At 44.4% G+C, this 25,063-nt stretch overlaps 2 protein-coding genes across 4 annotated transcripts; both read right to left on the reverse strand.

Moving 5' to 3' along the window:
• Nucleotides 1-567: 567 nt before the first annotated feature.
• lgi2a (leucine-rich repeat LGI family, member 2a) lies at nt 568-11,649 on the reverse strand. Of its 2 annotated transcripts, none has more exons than XM_072697645.1 (8): nt 11,567-11,649; nt 8,346-8,417; nt 7,050-7,121; nt 6,568-6,639; nt 6,306-6,377; nt 5,886-6,055; nt 5,184-5,348; nt 568-3,505 (listed from the first exon to the last, which is right to left on the reverse strand). In XM_072697645.1, the coding sequence occupies exons 2-8, from the start codon at nt 8,375-8,377 to the stop codon at nt 2,688-2,690; spliced, it is 1,401 nt and encodes a 466-aa protein (XP_072553746.1). In that variant the 5' UTR covers nt 8,378-8,417; nt 11,567-11,649; the 3' UTR covers nt 568-2,687. The 2 variants fall into 2 exon arrangements, with proteins under 2 accessions (XP_072553746.1, XP_023688100.1); XM_023832332.2 differs by lacking the exon at nt 11,567-11,649 and adding an exon at nt 8,743-9,507.
• A 161-nt stretch (nt 11,650-11,810) lies between these two features.
• Nucleotides 11,811-24,370, reverse strand: sepsecs (Sep (O-phosphoserine) tRNA:Sec (selenocysteine) tRNA synthase). 2 transcript variants are annotated; one of them, XM_023832334.2, is made up of 14 exons: nt 23,827-24,370; nt 23,437-23,587; nt 22,748-23,005; nt 21,844-21,963; nt 21,521-21,675; nt 21,241-21,359; nt 20,715-20,873; nt 19,840-19,993; nt 18,322-18,424; nt 17,946-18,075; nt 16,639-16,730; nt 13,600-13,693; nt 12,797-12,887; nt 11,811-12,134 (listed from the first exon to the last, which is right to left on the reverse strand). In XM_023832334.2, the coding sequence occupies exons 4-14, from the start codon at nt 21,955-21,957 to the stop codon at nt 11,894-11,896; spliced, it is 1,452 nt and encodes a 483-aa protein (XP_023688102.1). In that variant the 5' UTR covers nt 21,958-21,963; nt 22,748-23,005; nt 23,437-23,587; nt 23,827-24,370; the 3' UTR covers nt 11,811-11,893. The 2 variants fall into 2 exon arrangements, with proteins under 2 accessions (XP_023688102.1, XP_023688101.1); XM_023832333.2 differs by having other exon boundaries at nt 22,275-23,005.
• Between the last annotated feature and the right edge of the window lie 693 nt (nt 24,371-25,063).

Consider the following 25,063-nt stretch of genomic DNA (forward strand, 5'->3'; position numbering starts at 1 on the left):
GTTACGTGCAGAATAAACGAAAATCACAATCTGCAGTCATAATGGGATAAGGGCCTCAAGTCCAGTCTGGGTGGTAGTATTGTGTATCATCAGTCACTGCATTCATTCACCCAATGGGGACCAGTAAAGTAACCAATGGAAACAGACAATTGGAGTATTCACACCGTATTGAATCGGCTATTAAAGAACTTTCTCAGTCTAATGTTGGTCACGTTGTATTGATTCAAATGACATATGACTGTACTCATTAAATGTCTGATTAACTGAAGCTAACACTAAAATCAATTATTTCTTCATTTAATTAAATACAATGGGAGGCTATGAAAAACTCAGTATATATGCTTTAATAATAAAGTGTATATTTTATATGTAAACCTGTTTTCCAGTCAGTTTAGTATTAGACAACCAAAATAGCTCCATTGATATTTTATTAAGTAAGGAACATGTACATACATGTACATCATGGGCCAGGAATGAGAAGTGCCCTTTTCAGACATCTTGCTTAACATTTCTTTAAAATAATCTTTACTCAAGAATTTAGAAAGAACACAAGCACAGTGTAAGGGGTAGATAGCAGAGGTCATCCATTAAACAGAAGCATCTTTATTTGGACTAAAGAATATTCATAATTTCAAGGATAATATTCAGTAAGCATAAATCATATTTCTATCATGATATAAAACAATGTACACCTCATACAACTTGCATATTTGATTAATTGGTACCACAAGTTATATTACCAGGGAACTGTAATGTGAGCAAGAACAGTAGCAGACTCCGTACAGATTATTCCAGGATTTAAAGTAAAAGTTACAAACTTGTAATGTTTTGTACATTCAGTCTTAAGTGACATGCTCTTAGAAGCTGCATTGCATTTTGGGTCATTTGCAAATCTCTGAAGAAGCATGCCAAGTGGCAAGACACTAATGTAATGTTGGGAGAAAGGATGTCAAATGATCACTGCTTTTTTGAAATATCCCATGGTGCCCAAGTACTGTATAAATTAAATTACTAAATTACATCTTATAGTATTGTAAGATAAAATAGGCATTTATAATCTGGAGAAACACATTCCCTTTTCCAGGACAGTTTTCAAACTCTTGCTGGAGAAGACATGGGCCTGAACATTTTATCAAACATTAGTAAAGCTCTGAATCTTTGTCACTAGGTCTGAAGACTCACATTCCAGGATGGGTTCTTCTGTTGGACTATTGACTTGATGTTTTTTTAAGGTACCATATTTGACTGTATAAATATTACAGTAAAAGAATAACCTAACTAAGTCTTCTAAACAACCGTGTAAGCCTGGTCCATTCAACTCCTGAGTGCCATAGTGTATGCAGGCTGTAATTACACTTCAGAAAACAAATCGTTCTTTTGGTCTACATGTGAAATGCCACTTCAGATCATTTCTGTCAAAACATTCTGCTGCTTTTATGAAAGGTACACCTTTGACTTACAAGCGAACATAAAAGTGCATTTTGTAGCAATGAACTAACAAGCGACAATCGTAATTTACAAGGTCATCAGTTGGAACAAAACTCCTCAATGACTGAATTACCCCAGTCTATGTAACAACTTGTTAGATAGACCCCAGCGGTGTGGAGAAAAGACAGCGGGAAGTAGGATCATGTTCATAATAGAGGGACAGTATATCTATGAGGGATCTCATGTCTATATATCATACTCTTTATAACTACTTACACCCATTAAATACTTTCAAGCTGAATTAATTGCTTCCAGATATGATGCCAGCTGTCTCCTCATTGTCACCTTCCTGGCACTCTTGATAGATAGACAGTGTATTCAGTAACTCTTATTTAAGGGGACACATATAATGTAGTAGTAAACCATTACTTAATGTATTAATTAACTAGTAACTAGGTGTTAGTTACATACTGATCCCATGTTCATTCATCATTAATCAAACATGATGGTCCTATATATTTCATACAGGAATTATATCTGTTCATGATTTGTTCTTGAGTAGTAACTGAGTAACTAAGTTATCTGCGCCCCCATAAGTAAAGTGTTCCCCAATATTCTATCCCCCAGATCACATTGATCTGGAATGAACACAATAGGTTTAGCACAGGCAGCCTTAGACCCAACTTATAAGACGATTTACTACGCTTTCTCTTCCGTAGACAGCACGGCCTACAACAGAGACACAATAGAAATAAAAAGCAGTTTAAGAAAAGACCCCCTGAACCTTTTGTGTAAAACCGTACATCAAACGGTGGGCTTTGTTGGTGATAGTTTGTGCTCAGTGGGGCCCCACCCTTCTTACAGTGACACTCCAGGAGGGAGAATTCCTAATCACAACAAAAAAGATGAAGATAGTAACAAGCAGAACACGCATCCCTTTCACGAATAAGGCATCTACTGTAACCATGGAAACTGTGGCAGTTTAAGCCTCACGACGAAAACACTACTTTCCTCAAGTGACCGGTTAGGACAACGAACAAAGGCTGTGTGTGACAATCCGCTTCCGTTAACATGAAGTTTCAGTTGTTGTGAGTATCAAATAGTTAAAATGTAGCAAATGAGACACTAATTTCATTAAAACCTCTATACAAATGCAGGAAACATAGATAGTAAATGAATACCTGATAAATGCCACGTCCCGCTTTCATTCCCTCAGTATTATGATGGAATATGATGGAATCTTCTGTCCTCAGCAAGGCTCACAAACTCAAATCAATGATGATGTGCTCAAAGATCTGGGTGTTACCTTTGAAGCTGGAAGAAAAGAGGAAATCCCGACGGTCTGTGGACACCACCGTGAAGGAGCGTGGTGCCTGGATGTATACCTCCTTGAACCTCTCAAACATCTTCTTCTCCATATCCCACAGGTATATCTGTGAGAAGGTATAATCGCTACCCAAGGCCAGGTAATGCCTGTCCTTGAAGGAGAAGGGCTGCATGATCATGGATCCGCGTGAGGGCAGGGCCTGCACCTCTGTGAACTGCTTATTGGTCCATCGGAGGACTTTTGAGTCACCTATGTAGCGTGTCATGGCCAAGTAGAGCTCCTCCTTGATCCGAAAAGACTTGATGCCCACCACATCCTCCATGTTAGGAATCTCACCATGTAGAGCAAACTTCTGAGCACTCCTGCTCCACTGGTAGATGACAGGGACTTGGGAACGGCTGGCCAAGATTAGGTGGGCTTTCCCATCCAGGTCAATAAATTCTGCATCTGTGTCCCGGAACCACTCATGAAGGGACTGACTGGAGTAGAAGCCTTTGTCATTCCACTTGTAGAGAGTGGAGAGGCCGGCCTTGGAACTGTCTGCGATCACAAAGAACCAGTCATTGCCAATCTGAAATGTCTCAATGTCATTGGGCTTGGAGATCCTGGACACCTCAATGTCTTGAAACTTGGTGAACTTGCTCTGGTCTTCATCAAACTTGTAGATGTGGGAGCCACCAAAAAGCTGGGCCACAATGACGAAGACCTGATTGTTAATGATGATGGACTTGCATCCAACGATTGATTGACCTAAGTGACAAAGGAGAATTGTGTCATTTATAACAGGAAAGTTAGAACTTTGATCTGTAGATTTCAAGGGCTTAATGCATAAAAGAAAACAGCTCTTGAATATTGAAAATGAGGTTAACTATAAAGAAAAGAATAAAGAAAATGGCAAGTCAGAAAAACCAAGCAACTGATTAAAACTTTCTTTCCTGGTTGTACTGTGAGTACTGTGAGAGTCAGTCTGGCTACATCTCACTTCACTGAACTTTTTGCACTCCTGCGGTTCTGGAACTCATCACTCACTGAATAAATTAGGACCATCGTTTGTGGTCATCTTTTTTGTAAGGTATTATGTGGCCACACCTCACTGAGCATTTATTTCCTCATTATCGTGTTTTCATGTATGACTTTTGCCTGAGCTGTTGGTTTTACCCTGAGTGTCTTGGGTTTTGTACAGTGTTGCCCAAGTCTGCTATTCGAAGCACTGCCTGTGTTTTCAACTACGGATTTTGAGCTATAGTTTGTTTTTTTTTCTTTGTTGCCCTGTTGTGTGTATTGCCAGTGTTTCCGATTATGGTGTTGGATCATAACTCAAAAATAAACCTGGGGATTCCACAATTGGATCGTCCCTGATCGATACAATGATATTGATAAATGGTGGCTGCTGATGACTTATGAGAAAGTATGATCATATAATAGGCAGTAAAAAAGCACTACTGTTCACGATTTGACAGATAAGGCATGTTGCATATTTTTCTAATTTTAGACCAATGAGGTCAGAGCTTCTGACGGTATCGATGTTAAATAGGACTGATAGTAAGCTGCCCATGTACACTACAGCAGAGTACTATAGCTGAATATCATTGTTAAATATAGAAACGTGCTTTCATGTGGATGCTAGAGCTGTGAAGTCTGCACGTCAACTTCCTGATTTTGCTGAGTTTGACTTGTCCCTGGGACAACAAGGGAAGGGCTTGCTGTTCGCTTTATCAGCCAATCACAGTCTTCATCGTATGACATCACCACACTAGTTAAAACCAGTGTTTTCTGTTAAGCGGCAAGGTGCACAGATTTCTGAATCCCTATTTTATTGTGTACGCCTTCTGTTAAGGGACATGTCATAGATAAACATAGGAATATACTTACTTGCAAAGGCTGTATGGAGCGATGCAAGGGTGTGTGTGTGTCTTTATTTCATGATGGTGATGATGATATTGATATTAATATTATTATTAATAATAATAATAATAATAATAATAACTTGATAAAAACCAATAATAACCAATAACCCTAGTCTTTTGGCTGGATGACTGGAAGCATTGAGTTTGAAAATGAGAAAAAAAACGGACATCATACGATGAAAACTGTTATTGGTTAAAGAAGCGAACCGCAAGCCCCAGGGACACATTGAACTCGGCAAAATCAGGACATCCATTACAAGTCCAGAAAAAAAATCCAAAAAAATTAAAATTACATTAAATTTTTTAAAAGTCCAGACTAAATACTACCTCATATGTACTGTGATTTAATGGCCTTTTGAGATTGTGGGAGTGGGGGGGGGGGGGGGTCCTTACTTTCTTGGGTAAGATTAAGGGGATGAACGTGGGGAGACAGTAGCCTATGAATGTCCCGATCGATGTGCATGTGCCAAGCTGTACGTTTAGGGGAGCGGGTATGGAAGCCAGAAGGACATCAAGCCCACCGGTGATGTTGTCATAGCTCCTGAAGTTCATCTCGATATGGTCCCATTCCATGACCATGCAGCTTTCCGCATTGGGGGCGGCGATGGCCACGTAGACCCCGTTCTTGTATAAGAAGGAATCCACTGACAGGGACTCCGACGCCACGGACTGATGGAGGACAAAATCTGCAGGGAGGGAGAACAGTCACATTTCAGGCGTTTGGGTCCTCAGCGGACATCCTCAGAAAGTGTGAAAGGCTTCTGCTGTAATAGTGAAAATACTAAATAACCACAGCGTTAAATGGCGTGTAATGTAGGGACAATTGTTGAACGTGGTCAATTGTTGAATGGACTGTTAACACACTTAAAAAAATGAAAAAATATCACCTTTGGGCATTAAATGTGGCAGGTAGTTATCGTGCATGACCAAAATTCAAATCTTTGATCTGACGTTTTTTTTTTAAGTATGTTGAAAGTCTGTTCAACAGCTAACCCAAATTCAACAATTGACCCTGGTCTCCCCTATGGAAGGAAACAAATGGTGTCTTCCGTGACAGGCGGCCTTTTGAATGGCAAAGGTTCTTCCAACTAGGCCTCAGTGCTTGGGGTCCTGTGATTGACCCCCAGAACTTATCCTGCCCCAGCCGAGCCCCTGCAATCAGGTGGCTAATGAAGAGGAATGGGCCAGGCTTCTGGGAGCAGGTCACGCCAGACGGGAGTCACCTGTGGAGATGCAGTCGTCACGCAAGCTGACCAGGTCATTCAGCCGCCTGCCCTTCATCTCGTCAGGGCCCTCGCACAAGACCTCGGACACGGTGGAGTTGGTGCTCCTCAACCAGCTCATTAACCACTTGGCTCTGCAGTCACACTCGAAGGCATTACCACGCAGATCACTGGGAAGAGGCAACAGAGAGACTCATGGGGAAACTTTTACTGACAGATAAGGATATAAAACCTGGACGGTTCATTTTCAGTGTGACGAAAATTTCATTCATTATGAAAATCACATGTTCATGAACTTGAAAACATCCATGTGTTCAAAAGTCTCCTAAGTCTTTGTTTAACCAGATAATTAGATCCCTGAGACATAGAAAAAGTAGAACTATATGCTATAAGAAATATCTCAAAACACTGTGTGCTTACAGTTCAATTAGAGAGTCCAGATCTGCAAAGAGGTCCCTTGGCAAAAACTTGATGTTGTTATTCGCCAGTGACCTGCAAGACAAACCAATGGGCTTAATCCCAGTGTCGTCACTTGTACAACGGTGTTTGCCAATCCGGTCATCAGGGACCTGCAGAAGGTCCACATTTTTGCTCCCTCCCAGTTCCCCAAGGACCGGGATGGGAAACACTGCTGTAGAACACGGTGAGGAGTTGGGTAACGACAAGAAAGGTCATGACTTACAGGTGGGTCAAATCCCGAAGGCCTCTTAAAGCATACCTAGACGTTGTCTCAATCTTATTATTCTCTATGAACCTAAACAAAAAACAGACATGGTGAACAGGCTGAAACAGGAGCAGTGTGAAGCAGGCTTATGATCAGAACTGCTGCCATGTACTTAATTCTTTACAAAATATGGATGTTGCCATACATAAAAGCATCCTTTTTATAAGAAACATTGTAAATGAGATGAGACCAATAAGCTTATCCTGCTTTATTGGTTATCTGGATATTCTCCAGGTAATGCTGAACTGAAAGAATCATTGTTCTTCTCATTGTTCAGCCTGTACATACTTTGTAAAAATGTAGTCGTCCTGCCAGCAGGGGGCGCTACAACCCCCCAAACCTTGGCGAACTCAACTGGGCATCTATCTCTTGGGTAACTTAACAACCCACTTTGCTAGCCCAGTGTGTTGCTGCTAAATTTATGGTCATTACAAACTCACAGATATTCCAGATGCGGAAGTCCTGAGAATGCATCGTCCTTTATGGTGGTGAATGAATTGGAATTAAGAAGCCTAAAGAAAGAAAAGCTATTTAAAATTACAATTATAATAATCAGAATAAAATATGCCTCATATAAGAAATATTATATTACTGTACTTGAATATTTTTATACATAACTGTACATACATTTGATTAATCTGTAAGTTGCACTAAAATCACCAATATCAGAAAACATCTTTATATAAACTCCTGTTAGGATCTGAGTATCTGTACATTTTGAAAACAATGACACCAGTCTGAGTACCAGGTTAAAGGTCAATGTCTAAAAATTGCTAAAAGGTGTACAGACCTTTTGCCTGATTATACATATATTTTGCTTTCTTACAGAAGGCCCTTTAGTGTCACATACAAGGTGTGACATAGTGTGGAAATGTCACTGAGGTCTTTCTGGGGATGTCCGTTTGGTCTATGTAGTCTACTTCTGTCTCTGTGGTGTGTAAATGGCAGGAAGGCCATAAAAGTTGCCCGAGGCAATGTGCTTGGTACAAAATCAGAGAAAGCTTTGGCCCAGAAGCCGCCTTCCATGGAATGTATCAGGGACCCATTCTCCTCACACTCCCAGGGCGAGCAATTTGGAGGCCATTTGGGTCTATTGCCAGCAGAGACTCTTGAGAGTCTCTCACTTAGATGATCTTCCAAAATTGTGCTGCGTAGCCACTGAATAACAGGAGGAACATCACACAACACTTTCACCAGTCCCTCCTCATTCCCTTCCTCTGGCCCCAATATCATATCAGCTGTTAGTGGGCCTGCTTAGTCGTTGACCATCCACAGAAGGCTTTGAATTACTGGAAGGACAGACTCTCATTAGATGCCTTAACAGCTCAGGGGCTTTGACAGCTAAACTGGACAGTGACTAAGAAAATAATTCAAACAAGACTGAGGAAACACCCTTCACCACGTTGTTTTTTCCACCGGGTTAGGTAGACTATTACAACTTGCTCTTTAAGGATTCATCTCTATAGCGATGATTTCCAATGCTGATGGATTTCTTTTTGAACTTAAACTAATTATAGGCTTATCCTTTCTTCTTGGTGCCATAAACTGTTTCTATTCCCGCAGCTAATGACCTCAAGCGTTAGATGAACTTTCGCTTAACAAGTCCTGCACCACATAGCGCTCGCGCAGATCACCCAGAGAATAAACTACGTTTAAAACCAGTTCACATTCTGCACGGAAATATGATCGATAGCGTGTCTCTTGCGGCAGGTTCCAGACATTAGACGTGCACTCACAGCAGTTGTAAAGACGGCATGTGGGAGAACATAGCCTCCTTAATTTCAGAGAAGGTTCCATTAACGACGCTCCTGAAAAACAGACGTATATTAAACCACAATCACCCAGACGCTATCGTTCTCACGGCAAATTAAATAAACAAAGAGGGATTAAATATTCCACATGTTACTCCAGGTGAGACTTTTAACTGCTCTGTACAAAGAAATTCAGACGGTAGCTACATACTTATGGTATGCATTCCTATGTCCTTTTAGTACACATAAAATCGCACAGAAAGGACATCCGTCAAAACTGGAACAATTTAAATATGTTTTTTGCTACCGTTGTCGAATTCAGTTGGATGACACGTATTTAAAACGCACACACACAATGATATAGGAATTCCTGAATACTTACAGTGAATTGATATCATTTGGGATAATCCGTGGTATATACGAAGACCCGACGCAAATTATAGACTCCTTGGAGCAAGTACATGTGGAAGGACATCTAAATATCCTCCTGAAATCACCGGGCACAGCCAAAAAAGAAAGGATCGAGATTAATAAGGAGCATTGCTTAACAGTGGAAAGCATCTTGGCCGGCAGGATGGCATGTGTAACGCGGAGAAGGCGCTCTGACACCCCGCACCGCGAAATGCTGCAACAGAGCATCTGACATCAGCACTGGGGCGGCACACCCCCTGCGCCGGAATCATTCATTATTAAACAAGGCATACCGGCTCATGTTCTTTAACATACCTTTATTCCAACCCTTAAACAAACCGTGGACCCCTTCCTTGATGGCAAACACGCGAAGAAAATCCACCTTTCAATTTCCAATTTAATAGCCATTCTAAAGTATCATGCCAAAAATGAGCCGGAATAGATTTGGACGCGAAACGAATGACTGAAAATATTTAAAAATTAAAGGCTTTTATTTGTACATTTGTTTGTAAATATAAATATGTATAGCCTATATATCGCCGGGAAATCTTGTCTTCGTGCAATATCTGTTTAAACAACGCTGTAACAATGAAAACGGTATATATAGCCTACATATAATATTGGCGTTAAGAGACGCGATCGCATTACACGTAACGAGCAAGTCGTGTCCAGCATTTCAGAGAGTAAAGTTACAATTCATCACTCACATACAATTCTACATTTTTGACATTTTTTCTTTCAGATTTTCCCTCAGATTACCCTCGGGAATGGTGACCTTTGCGTCTGGACGGAGGTTAAATCATAAACTGCGCTTCAAGTTAACAATCAGAGAAGAAAAATTCAGGGATTGCAATGATTCTAAGGGGCAGACGATCGGCGATTTCCTAACGATAAGTAGGGCTATACTATCTATATAATGATCGAAGGAGCTCCGGGGAACATGTCAGATTTCCACCTCCTCTGGATTCGTCTTTTACCGGCTAGGTCAGCAAAAACGCAAACCGCAGCAGGACATGCGGGCTTGGAGAAAGGTCATGGGAGGTAGCGATGGCAGGGGCTTTGCTACAAATGATAACTGTAACATACAGTGAGCTTTAGAGAGTATAACCACGAATACGGCAATAAACTTCTATTATACTAGTCTTCATCTATTAGCCTATATTAAGATATTTATGGGCGTGCAGGAATTACCCATCAGGTCGATAGATAAGTGGAACTTAAGTAGGCACCGCTAATGGCAAATTTAAAAGCCTTTAGGAGGAAGTATTAACAGATCGTTGCTTTTAATTAACGCGAATGGATTGAAAACGTGTTCTTGTCATGACGTGACATGAGTAACAGCTGTAAATCTACTTCATTTACCAATAATCCCAGGTTTTTAATTGAAGCGGAATGAAAACCGCAGCTCTGCTGTACAATGATTTACGTACTGCAGTAAGCGCGATCAATGCGCTGTTTTGAATTGGAAGCCATGCGAAGTATCTCAAGCGACGGACTGATCCACCACGTCGGATGCGTCCCGTCCGCTGCGGGTTGAGGGCGACCGCAGAAAGGAAGTGTTCCCTCTGAGATCAAGCTTAGCCAGACCAGATCCTCATCGTGCAAGAGAAGCAGGGAGTACCGGGAGGGTGAAGAGCTGCATGCAACCATTCATCACTGGAAATATTATATACTGCAGCTCGAATGTTACAGTAGCCAGAAGGGAAAAAAATGAATATATTACCCGTTAACAAAAGGGCACGATGACATGTTTATTAATCCACATTTTAACACCTGTAGCAGTGATACCTCAGGGCCAAACTAATTCCTCTATTCTGCTGTATTCCTATAGAACAATCTGCTCCACATGTCACCAAACCTTAAACGTTTTTGTAAAGAAATGTTTTCATACAAATATATCAATCCATCTATGTTCTACCTGCTCTTCCTGGACTGGGCCGGGAAGGGGGGGGGGGGGAGCCTAGCCCAGCTAACAGTAGAGCATAAGGCTGCTGTACACCCTGGATGAGAAGCTAATCATTTAAATAAATCATGGTGTAAAGGTCACACACTCCAGTTAACTATTCCATTTTAAAGTCTTCTGTATAAGCTGAATAGGGACCATCATTGAGGGTCCTCTCCCTCGGAGGGAGCAGAAACACGGATTGACTGTGGTTTCCCGAGGACTGGATTGGGAACCATTGCACTACGTTGGCCCATCTAGGTGCTGTGAACAAGCTTTCTGTCTCCCTGCCCCCATCTCAGCCACAGTTCCTGATTGGCTAAAGCCACACCCATTTCCACCAGGTTTAACTTCCCTCATAACAAAATGCTGCATCTGCCCCAGCTCCGCCCCCTGGAGATAGCTGCGAACGGCATAGTGTGTTACCATCTACTGCGAAGCCACAGACACCTGAGAATCGGCACCACGCTGCCAAACAGCGGCCGCGTGATAATCCACGAGGATGGCCAACAGGACACAGCCAGCAGCTGCTAATTGCTCCAAACGAGGGGGGGCGGGATCGCCTCCCCTGGCGGAGCTTAAAGCCGCAGGCAGGAGGTTACAGGGTAGGGGGGTGACTGCTGAGCGCCCTGCCTGTGGTTTCTCTCGCTCAGGCAGCCCAAAAAGGCCACACTGCCTCCCTCGCTGCCCAGCCACCGACTGTGAAGCCAGGGCCTCCACACTCCAGCAACCCGCAGCCAGGGGCCCCAGAAGGATATGGATACCCAGGCAGATTCAGGGGGCCCAGCATTTCACAGGGGCCCTAGAATTTGTACAATTATATGTAAAATTGAGTGAAGGGCCTAGACCTTACCATCAATATACAGCAGCAGTAGGGTCCAGCCACAGATAGCGAAAAGATGCTAAATGACAAAGCATACCTGGCTTTATTTGTTCAGCTGTTTCTTCCATGCTGTTACTAACAAAATAAGCCGCCTTACAGGGCAGAGAACGTCACTAGTGACTCCGTCACTTTAAAAAGGACAGGAAAGTAGTATTATTGTTATTAATGAAGGAGCACTTCAAAGTTTCTGAGATGCAAAGGTCAAATCTGGAGCGGGTTTTTTCACAGCTTTATTGCACCTCAGGTCAGAAGTGAGACTCGACGCAGGCAGGAGCTGGCTGAGGACCACTGGGTTCTCTATTCAACAAGCGAGGGCTCTGTGCAGGTGTCTTCTGGCCCCGCCTCTTCTGGCCCCACCCCCTTCCTTAAACTCCGCAGGCATTTGTCCAGCCGGCGCATGCACAGCGCCACGTCGCCGTGGGTGATTCCTATCGCAGAGGCGACGTTGAGGTAGGGGCATGGGTAAGACTCTGAGTGGGACATGAAGCCCCTGAAAGTGTGGCCGCCGATCACCTGCTCACCACCCAGCGGGACCACTCTGCAGAATAGACAAGAGCTCACGGTTGGTGCATGACATCCTATGCGGACTGATTCTGGATCAGCAGAACAGCAGCTATGGGAACACATCCCAAGACAGGCTCTATTGTGGTACCACTGAGCAGATCAAAAATAAAATATAAGGTGACCTCAGACACACAAATAAACAATAAGTCATCCTAAACTGACTGACCATAATGGTACAATGTAAACTGATCCTAGATTAGTTTTTAAAGATAAAAAAAAAAAAAGAAAAACTATCCCAGTGGGAGAGTAATCTGTTAGGTCTATATTTAAGGCTCATACTGTTATGTTACATAATTGCCTGGTGTGAGAAAAGGCACAGTACTTGCAATTAAAAAAAACCTCAGACAAAATCCATGCAGTAAATAGGTTTAGAAAGAAAAATCTAGCTTTTGCAGAATTAAAAAGTGTGACTTTTGGGCAAAGCCAATGAAGAGTTAAGTGGAGAAGGATTATTTCTGGCAACAGAATCGTGTAGATCTGCTGAGAACTGGCTGCCCCCGAGCCGTGGTCTGCACGGCAAAATGAAGTTCTGCAGCGCTTTTGGAGAGACTGGAGCAGTACCATCAGTACTAATGTAAGTCTGTTTAAAACACAGACAGCTGACAGGCAGGACAGGAGCTGCCCACCTACACTCACCTGGCTCCAGACACCTGTCTGGTGAACATCATGGAGCCCAACTGCGTCACGGCATCCGGGTTCCGCACCTCAAGGCTATCCAGGGACATCGCTGAGGGCCAGAGACAGCGGGTCAGTGGGCATGGGGCAGCTCTTACACAGCTTTTCCTAAAACACCGCAGACACCCCCCCCCCCATTTTCGGGCACTTTAATAACCGCAGAAAGAATGCCTTTCACTCCATTATATTCAAGAGAAGGCCGGCATTTCTACGGCTGATATCTCCAAAACTAGGCAACTCCCAGCAGAACAATCTAGATGGATAGATAGCACTGAGGCTCCACTAAAATATATCGTTTGTCAGTTTTGGGGTGAGCTGCCCCTTTAAACCCATTAAATGTAAACACAGGTTACGGAACGGAACATTAATAAGCTGCGTGATCATTACGTAAGAATGCATTTAGCCATTACATCACTGTTTAGTTTCTCAGTGGGTCTCGGGGGGGGGGGGGGGGGGGGGGGGTCAATCAGGGGCTGGAAAGGCAGAGGACAGCAGGTGGGGGGAGAGTGGGATCTGACCATGTTCTCGGGGTTACCTAGGGAGAGTGGGATCTGACCATGTTCTCGGGGTTACCTCGGGAGAGTGGGATCTGACCATGTTCTCGGGGTTACCTAGGGAGAGTGGGATCTGATCATGTTCTCGGGGTTACCTAGGGAGAGTGGGATCTGACCATGTTCTCGGGGGTTACCTAGGGAGAGTGGGATCTGACCATGTTCTCGGGGTTACCTCGGGAGAGTGGGATCTGACCATGTTCTCGGGGTTACCTAGAGAGATGGGGTTGTGCGTGGTGTTGAGCAGCCTCTCCCCATGACCTTCAGCCAGCTTCCTCACCTCCTTCGCCAGGTGGGTGTACATCTCCTTCAGGCGACGCAGACGTGATGGAAGACAAGGTTCACACACATTGGCATGACATACACCCCCCCTCTGGCTGTCACACCCTCCTCTGTCATCCCTCCTCTTCTAATCTTTCGACAAGAGGAATTAATCTCTGCGCCTCATGCCCGCGAGCGGCATGCAGGTCAGAGCTTGGCTGAAAACCCGATTTCAGGCCGCAGCCCTGGGCATGCACAGAGGCCAGGCATCCAAACATCATCCAAGGTCGGAATGTTCAGCTGCACGGTCCTGCGTCACCCCAGATCTTTTTAAACTTTTCCTGGAACTTTTTTTCCCCCCTCTCTTCTGTTGCCTCTACTTGTGCATCAAGTGAGCATTTAACATGTAACGGGAGAACGCCATTTTGGGGCGAGGGAGTCTGGTAACCAGGGTGGTTTGCGTCTCTAGCTTTAGCAAAGCCCCCCCCCCAAATGTCCAGTCTCCCACCTCCCTCCCTCTTGCCCCATTTCAGTTCGAAAACCAAAATAAACCAGGCTGCTGTGCTCATCCTGGTATCACATTAGCACTGCGCAGGTCAAACAGACCCATCATATTAAATCTACCTGTAACATTGTAGCTAAATGCTAAGCTCAGAGTTCATGTGTAACCATATTGCAGTTGGCAGCGTACAAAGCAAGTTTAAGGGAATGGTTCAGCTGGGAGTAGGCGGGGCTCTCACACACATGCGGTCATGTGACCTGATCAGAAAGCACTCAGCTTAGGGGAGACGCTTGCCACACCCCCTGCCCCTCTAATCACCTCCACCACTGGAATGTGAGCTCTGTCAGAGTACCAGGATTATAGGTGCATTACAATCCTGGGTGGTTTCTTAGCTGGAAATACCACCAAGCAAGGTACAGGCAAGTTGGAGGCCGTGTGCCTGTGACCGGAAGGTTGCTGGGTCGAGCCTCATCAGAAAAGTCGCATGCCCTTAAGCAAGGAGCTTAACCCCCAGCTACAGGAGCGCACTAACCCTGCACTGTGACCCCCAAGCTTGATCTCACTTGTATACAGCCCTGGAAAAAATTAAGAGACCACTCTAAATTTGAAAAAAATCCACAATCTTAAATCCTGGTTTAATCTTCACATGCTGGCTGAAGGCTACATTGCGCAGCAGGATGCGTCCAGGCTCAAAGTTTCTGAAGTTTCTAAGACAGCAGGACACAAGCTGAAGCAGGAGACTCTGGTAATGACCAGAAACCAGCCAGGTGGAGGGCAGAAGCGACTTCCTAATGCCAGAGAAGCGTCAACTTATGTCAGTGCCTCAAACTGGAGGATGACCTCAAGTGACCTTCAAAAAGAATGGGAAACATTAAGTGGTGAGAAGTGAACTGCTAGAACAATTCATAGCAGGCTCCCAGAAGCAGGACTGGAGACCCATAAAGTAAAGGAGAAGCCCTTCATCAATGAGAAACAGGGAAGAGCCAGGCTGGAGTTTGCAAAAAAAAGAAATGTACATTTTACACAGGCTCATACGCGTACGTTGAGAAATGAATGGAACTGAAAAATTTCCTGTGGCCTCTTAATTTTTTTCAGAGCTCTATGTGTCTGTGTGTCTCACAGAAGGCAAAATGAGGTAGGCGAGAATAAAATTACAAGAGATTAATAACATACCACGATTGTACTCTGAATTAAACAGCAGAAGCTGTGTGACTGACTGAAGGATGACAATGGCACCTACAGGGTTAACACTGATTGCGCTGTGACTCGTTGCCATGTAACAGAGAGCTACAGAACCCGGCCAATGTTTTCACAGATACGGTGGCCTTAAGATCAGACCGCAATGCCAGCTGCACATGGCCCCTTATGGCAGAAGCTCAGTCAGTGGGATGTGTACATGTTCCTCAACTCCTGCTCCTCCTCAGGTGACCCACAACCCAAACAGTGACGCACCTCAGAGCCGAGGTGTGACTCTGCGCAGCCTGTGTCCACAGTCGGGGGGGGGGGGCCGCGGGGCTCACGGCAAACATCAAACCTGGCGTGAGGGTCACAGGTGTGCCGATGGAGGGGTTGGCGTGAAATCCGTCTCCCCCAGAAGGACACAGGGCAGACTCATACAACCGGTTTTCGTGCCTGTTCTGTGATAAGTGGGTGCAAATGTCACACGTTCCCAGAAAGGAGGGACGGCAAGCGCTAAAACGACACCCCCACGTGGGGGTCGCGTCTCGGTTTTCCGGCCGAGAAGCTCGACACGGCCGGGCGGGCCGCGGAGCTAATGCTGAGGCATTTTTCCACCCCCTCTTGGTTAACGAGCGAACGCCGGGATACGAGGTACCGGAATAGCTCTTCTTCACGTTGGGGGGGTGAATGAAGCCTGAGGGGGGGGGGGGGCGCAGGGCATCTGCTCGCAGACTGCTCCCCTGGCTGTGGTCCAAGCTCACAGTGGGACGCGGTGTGATGCAGTCTGCACCATTGTCATGTGGTGCGCGGGGCCACACCCCTTCAAAAATCCTACAGCTCCCTACCGCCCCCTACAGTCCACCAGCCAGCTCATACTTCACACAGACCACAGCCTAGAACAGCCCTGCTAGGAATTAATTAATGTTTAACTGAAATCTTCATCTTGATTGACTAAAAATGAGAAATAGTGGCATATTGTGGTATGTAAGGCCCTGGGCTACTGAGCTCAAAACAGACTCTCACATCTACCTTGAAGGCCCGTTTTACTACAGAATTCAATTTTTGGCTCTTGAATTATTCACGGTTGTTAGGTTTTAAGAAGATACGAGGGACTGTCTTATCCCTGCAGATGAGATCATATGTGAACCGTATATGAAATATTAATATAAAAAAAAATTAAATAAATAAATAAAAAATAACATTAAAAAAATCGATGGCCTCTGAAAAAACTGATCGGCTGGGGGTTTCTTCCTGTGTGTATTAACGTTCAGTGCATTCATACATCATCTGAAACGGGGGGAGGGGCTTACCTTCCGTTCCTTCAGCAACTTTTTGTACCCGTTGGCCCCCAGGGTCAGCAGGGTGATGAGCACGTCCAGCGAAGGGGAAGCAGAGGCTCGACCTGGGGGCACAGCGCACTGTCACCCCCTGCTGGGGAAACCAACAATCTGCTCCGAAGACCCAAGCCCTCCACTGCATGACCCGCAGCGAGCATCACTCCTCAGTCTGCCAACGTGGCCTGGGGTAGATGGACCACCCCCCTTAAAGATGTGGTTCCTCCTTAAAGGAGACTCCAGGGAGCCAAGTAATAATGGCAAGCTAATCGAAACAGGTCAAAGCCCCACCCCCCGGCCCAAAAAAAGAAAAGAGCACACACAGCTAATGCAGCTCATTCTGACAGAACTGGGGTGGGGGGTCAGCAGCAGCTCACAGCTAGAAGTGCGAACAACAAAGCAACACAATGGAGACTCCATTCCGTGCGATATGACAGCATTACTGTCTGACCAAAGAGCCGTACATGGGGAAGTGGAGATGGATCTAACACGCTATGTACTGTATATTATACACACAACACAAAATAGCCAAATTAAATCGCCGATACAAAAAAGGCATCAGAAATGAGTAAGAGGTGTGGTATGACTCACTAGAGTAACCAACATACAGTATCTGTGAGCCCCGGGGCACTAAACTGCCAATACAGAAATCACCAGCCTTCAAAGTAGCTCTATTGAGACAAGACTGCACAATCTGCCTGCTCTCTATGAAGAAACATCTAAGCTATCTAGAAACGGAATATCTATACCTCACAGGCCTCTATTGCAGCAAGGGAGAGAGGAAACATCACATTCAGGCACACGAATGCGCAAACGCACACACACACACACACACACACACACACACTGTAGCAAACAAACAATCTGCAGTACAGCCTGCCAGGAGTGCAAGAAAGAAAAGCAAAAGGCAAGCATTGTGTAGCCCAGAGTAAATCGCCTGTAAAGCACTATTATTGATGCATATACAAATATCATATAAACATGGCATCAGCACTCAGAGAAACATCCTGAACATACTGAATTATACCTAAATGCCATTGCAACTAGCAGTACCTAATAGTAGCATTTATTTAGTAAATTACCTCAATATATTATCTCATACAAGAATGAGATCAACAACTTAATTTATGTTATAGTTGGGCAGCAAAAAATGTTTCTTTTGTGATAAGTGGGAGGTAAAATCCTAATAAGGACAATAAGAGTAATCAGGTTATATAGCAGAAGGCCTGTTAGCACAGGCATGTTGCACCCAAACAAATGCAGAGATGCTGGTACCTGCTTACCAGGATACATGCGGCTGATCTCCTGAATGAAGGGCTCGCTGAAGCCAGCGATTATGGCGCCACCTACTGGAACCATGAAGTTTTTGTCGAGACTTTGTACAAATGCGTCTATTCTTCCAGCACGAGCTCCCTGGGGCCATTGTAAAGTAATCATTAAAACAGAAAAAGAGAAATAAGCATGTTAAAACTGCACCTAAAATGACTATACTACCTTTACAGTTTCTTATGCAGATTTATGGTAGCTATGACTAACTACTTAATGCTACTGAAGTTCACTTTGCAAAACCAGGGTATATATTAAGCACGATTGCCAAAGAATATCCAATAAAGTTTAAAGTTAAACCAACACAGGTGCTGAGGCATGAGCAGCACTCACCTGCTGAATAAGGTGCATGCATTTGGAGGACTGTACACCGTACGCGTTGTTCACTATGTGAGGGATGTCGTATTTTGCACACATTACAGATAACTCTTCCAACCTGCAACATTAAAGAGGAAGAATTTGTCTTACTGAATGATTATGATATTTCTGTGGAAATAGACAGTTCTGTAAAAAGAGCAGAGACTTTTTTTTTAACCTTATACGTTTATCTTGGGATTTTATAAATGAATGGAGTGTTGTAGTCAGTTGAACAGAACAACAAAGGGGTACTGCAGGGTTCAATTTTAGGACCACAATTGTTCCTAATTTACATGAATGATATTGACACCAAAACATACAGTAAACTGGTTAAATTTGCAGACGACACCAAGGTGGGTGGTGTAGCAGATACTGATTTTAACTGTATTTGACTCTCCCTGCCGGCCCCTGGAGGATGGGCTCCCCCTTTTGAGTCTGGTCCCTCCCAAGGTTTCTTCCTTCTAGGGAGTTTTTCCTTGCCACTGTCGCCTATGGCTTATTCACTGGAGGCTTTGGGTGGGGATGCTGTAAAGCGCTTTGAGACAATGTAATGTTGTGATAATGCGCTATACAAAAATAAATTTGTTGTTGTTGTTGTTGATCTAGCAGCAGAGAGGCTACAACGGGATCTGGATTTAATCAGCGACTGGGCTGATATTTGGCAGATGAAATTTAACACAGATAAATGTAAGGTAATCCATGCAGGGAGCAGAAATATAAAGTACAGATATTTTATGGGTTCCACTGAAATAAAGGTAGCTGATTACGAGATCTCGGTGTGTATGTTGATGCTTCCATGTCCCACTCTCGCCAGTGTGGGGAAGCAATAAAAAAGGCGAACAGAATGTTGGGTTATATCTCTAGGTGTGTGGAGTTTAAGTCAAGGGAGGTGATGTTACATTTATATAATTCCTTGGTAAGACCCCACCTAGAATATTGTGTGCAGGTTTGATCACCATCGCTGCCTTAGAAAAGGTGCAACGAAGAGCTACGAGAATGATTCCTGGTCTTAGAGGAATGTCTTACGAGGAGAGGTTAGCTGAGCTGAATCTGTTTAGCCTTGAGCAAAGGAGACTAAGGGGGGACATGATCCAGGTCTATAAGATTCTAACGGGTCTGGATGCTGTTTAGCCAAATGACTATTTCAATATTAGTCTAAATACTAGAACTCGTGGCCATAAGTGGAAATTAACGGGAGAACATTTTAAAACAAATTTGAGGAAGCACTTCTTTACACAGCGTGTAGTTAGAGTATGGAATAGTCTTCCTGCTAGTGTAGCGGAAGCTAAAACCCTGGGTTCCTTTAAATCAGAGCTAGATAAGATTTTAACAACTCTGAGCTATTAGTTAAGTTCTCCCCAAACGAGCTTGATAGGTCGAATGCCCCCCCCCCCCCCTCGTTTGTAAATTTCTTATGTTCTTTGGGGCTAATACCAGGGGTGTTTCCTACAGTGCCACCTGCTGCTCGAAGCAGGTCATGCAGGTGGCAGGTACCTGTCAGGGACACGGGGGGCGAAGCAGGACGTGGTGGAGTGGACGCACAGGACACTCTCGGCACCCAGCTCCTGGATCTTCCTCTCTACTGCCTCCAGATCTGTTCGCAGCTCGTCACCTTCCAGCAAGTTCTCCACCACCACGGGCTCAAAACCTGCCCGGCACCCGGCCCCCACCCAACCCAAAGAATGTCAGAGAATAGCCAGGTCAACGCACGGCTCCTGTTTAAAGCAAACTATGGAAACAGAAAAAAAATGCAGACTTGGATGCTTCTACAAGCTCACAACTCATTCTTTACACAGAACATCTGCACTTTTTAGCTAATTATTCAAACCACAACAGAAAAGGAAATGTATTGGGACTATTTCTTTTGTTTCTGGCTTTTCTGTTTTACACCCCAGACAGTATAATGCTTCCGCCCAAGTCCTGATTGACCGAGAGCAGCAACACCAATCCTGAAAACGACCTGCGCAGAATCGCAGCTCCAGAAATGTAGAAAAAACACTGAATGTCACTGCAGCTGGAATGACACACATCACACCCAGGAAACCAATAGCTCAACAAGTAGAGTGTTGCACTTTTAACACAAAGGTCATAGGTTCAAATCCCAAGAGCCCATATAAATTGCAAACATAAAATATAAAATTGTAAAGCATCAGACAAATGTAATGCAAACCAAACAGGAAAATGACGATCAAAGCAGTTATTCAATTACTGGATCTTAGCTCTTCATTGCTTACCAGATCCCTGCTATTTTTTTAATGGTTACTCAACAGGAAATCAAGTCGTTTAGGTGTTTTGGTTCATTTCACTTTGTGACTGAGCTCTATAGAGTAGCGGGGTCTTACTGAAAGTGGACGGGGCTCCTTGCTCACCTGCCGTGACCATGGCTTTGAAGCAGGACTTCTGGTCAATGCGCGGCCAGATGATGTAGCGCGCCTTGGGCCGGCGGTGCCTCAGGGTCAGGAAGCACAGCGTCAGGCTCATGCCCGTCGCCATGGGCACCACGAAGCAGCTGGACGTGCTTCGCACACCTGCGGCCACAGATGAGCAAACCATCAGCTGTTCGTAGCTCTGCCTGATCTGCTCAGACCCCGATAACCACCGAGACACATCAGAGAGCAAACTCATCCATCTCCATTTGCAAAAGTGAAGCAGAACTTCACTGAACTATATTAAACTTTTGTCAACTAAATCAGGGCTCTTCAAGTCTGGTCTTCGGTTACAAATCCAGGCCATGTGTTCAGTTCTTTCAGGTAGTTAGTTTAATAATTACTGACTCTGACTGTGCACAGAGGCTTCACAGGTCAGAGAAACAGCAGTGCCTGGACATTGAGGGCCATGATTTGAATAGCCCTGATCTAAATGGATAAAGGCAGATGTCTAACAACCTCAACGCACCGGCCATTCTTAGAACATCCAGCACCACGGAGTTGGTAAGCTTGTTCAGCAGGCTTGAACCCGCAGCCTTTGGTTGGATGGCAGCGATGTCCCCAGAGCGGCCAATCCCATGGATGAGCCTACAGAAACAAGCACTCAGCACTTCATCCTACCAATGAAATTGACTATATTACTGTAGTAAGAAGAACAGATTAATCACCAGCCCAGTTAGACCTGAAGTTTGCTTTATATTAACACTTTTTAAACTGTTTTCCACCCTCAGGGATGAGACTGAGCTCACCTGTAGTGCCTCCTGGCCACCAGGCTGGACGCCACCCTGCCCTCTCGCTCCCCGACCCCACAGTTCCCCAGGAAGTTGTTGCTGTCCATCACCGCCAGCTCGTTCAGGAATAGCTCGACCGTGCTCTCACTCCAGCCCTCTTCTGGACACTTCCCCTTCGGAGACAATTAAATGCCGCAGCCTGTAACACGTCTTCTAGTTGGAAATGACTTGTATTCACGTTATTGCGAATTACTATACAATTAACGACCATTGTTTCTTACAGGAGGTCCCCTGCTTAGCGAGCCCTCATATTAAAGCTTAAGCGCTGTATGTAACGGTACCTGTTCCAGCAGCAGTCTTATCAGCTGCTCATGACTGCGACGTGCCTGCAATCCCTGCCGAATGTATGAGGCCGACACAATCTTCTCACTTATCGAAAAGTTTTCACTGTTCATTTTTGCCTAAGAGAAGAAAAGCGATTTTTAATTTTTTTTTTAAATATTCAATATATAACTTGGGCGGCTGAACAGACAGACGTAGATGTGATTTTGCATGAAATAAATACGATATTTGTTCAAATTTAATTAATAGCTAACTACTAAAGTTTCACTTGACTATTCGCACACTTGCTGAAGCTATGTTATCAATTTTTAAAATATGGTTTAGAGAAGCGAGGAAATAACACGCTAATTTCTTTAAAAGCTATTATTCTAAAGTTAAAAGTGTGGTAGTTAAACAGAAGAAACTGCTACCGAATCTGCTACAACTTTACCTTTGCACCGTGACAGTTGCAGAAAAGAAACACTAACAGTCGCAGGTTATAAACGTCACAGAGCGCCGTAATGCGTGCCGAGCCGGCCGTCGCCATAGTAACGAGACGCTTTCTGTCCGATGACGTTTTCAATGACAGTCCAGCTATGACAATTACAATCTGCCCATGTCGGTTTTTATATATAAATCTGCTGCAAAGGCAGTGCAATATTTAGTAACAACAACAAGTAGTAGTAATAATAATAATGATAATAATAATAATAATAATGATGATGATTATAATAATGATGATTATAATAATGAAGTAATTGACCTCCGTTAAAAGTGGCTCATGTTTATCATTTTAGAGAGAATCTGAGGCTAAGATGTGCCCTTGGAAAACGATCTCCACATATGAGCTAAGATTAAAGCCTTAAAGAAAACCATCAGGGGTACAAGTAGCCAAAATGACTCTGCCGTGGTTGGTGGGCTCACTCTCCATTGCAGGATGAGAAATTCGGAGATCCGGTGTGAACTTGAAATAGAGCTGCTGCTCCTTCAGATTGAGAAGAGTCAGCTGAGGTAGTGGGACCTGTTCCAAGAGTGTCCTGCTGGGCGAAGGCGGCAGGGGTGGACCCGGGACATGCAGGAAGGATCATATCTCCAAGCTGGGACGGTAAGATCGGGGGATCCTCCAGAATAAAATGGAGTCTGTGACCTTGTCCCGATCTGACCTGCTCAGCCACTGTGTCCCTGACAAAGTGAAGAAGAAGATGATGATGACACACTGGTTTATGTTATAACCATATTGCAAGAAGTGTTCGGTGGCTTTCATCCTGTTTAATTAAAGTCATACTTGCATTACTGTAATTAGGTTATTTCCAAAGTGTATGTGAAGTATGTTGAAAATATGTAGAATAGGTTCTTCAGGACAGGCTTCTATTTCATCCACGTTAATGCTTTCACAAAGAATAATACTCTTTTATTAATTTGCTTTCTTATTCATTCTAGTTTACTGTTCTTTTACTGTTCCATAGAAAGCAGGATAACTTGAAATGTGAATAAATATATTTTAAGTACATTCCTCTCATTAATTTCACATCGGTCTGAGGACTGCAGGAAGTACATCAGAATGCTCGTGCTTGTCCAAACTGCATTGGGTAATCATGCTGTTGAGCTCTCACCCATCTTCTGGTCGTCTCTTTGAGTGTCTGGCTGTGTGTCGTCCCCCGTCTGGCATCCAGCAGAACCTCGGGAGACGGTGCCGGGGCTGCCGGGCGTGCCTCACATGGCCCGAAGCGCCGATGACAGCTCGCCACATTCTGCATGCCTTTTCTTAAAGACACACGTACCACGGCCACATCATGGAAAATAGGAAAAAGAATGATTTCGTGCTATAGTGCTTATGTTTTCACGCCTGAACCTATTTCTCTCCTGTACAGCCTCAAAACCAGACACGCAGATTGTCTTCGAAAAGGGTACCGGCGCAAACTCATGCTCAGTTTGCTGCATTCGCTTCAGCAACCCCTGCAACTCCCACGGGATGACAAATTTCCAAAGCCATAGATACATACCCTGAGGATTTTCCGTCCATCAATCCATCTTCCAATTGCTTATCCAACTGATCCATGTAGACATTGCCATTTAATTTAGATGCTATTTACACAGTGCCGCCTGTCTGTCACTTTGAGTGCGTATACCTAATGACCTCCGAGACTCACGCTCTGTATTCCCTCCATGAAGCCCATAAGGCCTCATGACGGGGGCCTTTATTTACAGATATTTGCAAACAATTTCTGTTTTCGGCTCTGACTTCCTCCCAACTGGCCCCCGATTTAGTTTATCAGACTGCAGTGGTATTTCTCACTCACTGGCCATCATTCGGCACGCAGACATCAAGGAGACCTCAAAAAACAGAACAGGTTGGGCTCAATATTTTTAGTTATATGTTCAAAAAGGCTCATGTTACAATGCTGTTAGCTCACTATTTTGTTCAGAAGACTCTGGTATCCAAACTTGCTTAAAGAGCAACTTGCTTTACCTTTTAGGACCAGCTGTTTCCTCACATGAACTGCCAAAACACTCCACATTCATGTGGATCAGTGTTTCCCCAATCCAGTCCTTGGGGGACCCCCAGACAGACCACGTTTTCGCTCCCTCCCAGTTCCCTACCAGACAGTCCACATTTTTGCAAAATCATGGACTCCCTAGGGGGGCCCTGAGGACTGGATTGAGAAACACTGAACTACATAAATGTGGAGTGTTTTGGCACCTCATGCCATCTTTACTACTGGTGCATAAATGTGGACTGTCTGGCAGGGAGCTGGGAGGGAGCGAAAATGTGGACTGTCTGAGAAACGGTGATGTAGATGAAAGTGTATAGTAATGAAGTGTCATGGAGTAAAGACCTAGTGCAAACCTGTAGGGTTCATAATGACCTACGTGCAGGCATGACCTTTGCGGCTTTGTGTGGAATTACCCTGGGAAAAGTCCAGCAAGACTTCCCAGAGAGATTGATGAGCAGTGCATCATGGCAGATGGTAGAATGCTCAGGCACCTCACTGGAGTTGGTTTGTGTGTCAGACACACAGCAATGGGTTCTGTGGTTAAAGGCTTTGACCTCACAACTCTCTGGACATCCTCTACTTCATCGTCAGGGTTTCACTTTTATGAATCGTTATCAGGAATATCTCTGTGTGTGTGTATGTGTGTTTCATCTCTCTGTGTTCCCCCCTACACCATATATCCATTAATAGCAAAATGAGGAATACAAGCATACAGGAATCGCCTGTTAACATAATTCAAGTGTGA

Source organism: Paramormyrops kingsleyae, chromosome 12 (genome assembly GCF_048594095.1).
Source record: "Paramormyrops kingsleyae isolate MSU_618 chromosome 12, PKINGS_0.4, whole genome shotgun sequence".
NCBI lineage: Eukaryota > Metazoa > Chordata > Actinopteri > Osteoglossiformes > Mormyridae > Paramormyrops > Paramormyrops kingsleyae.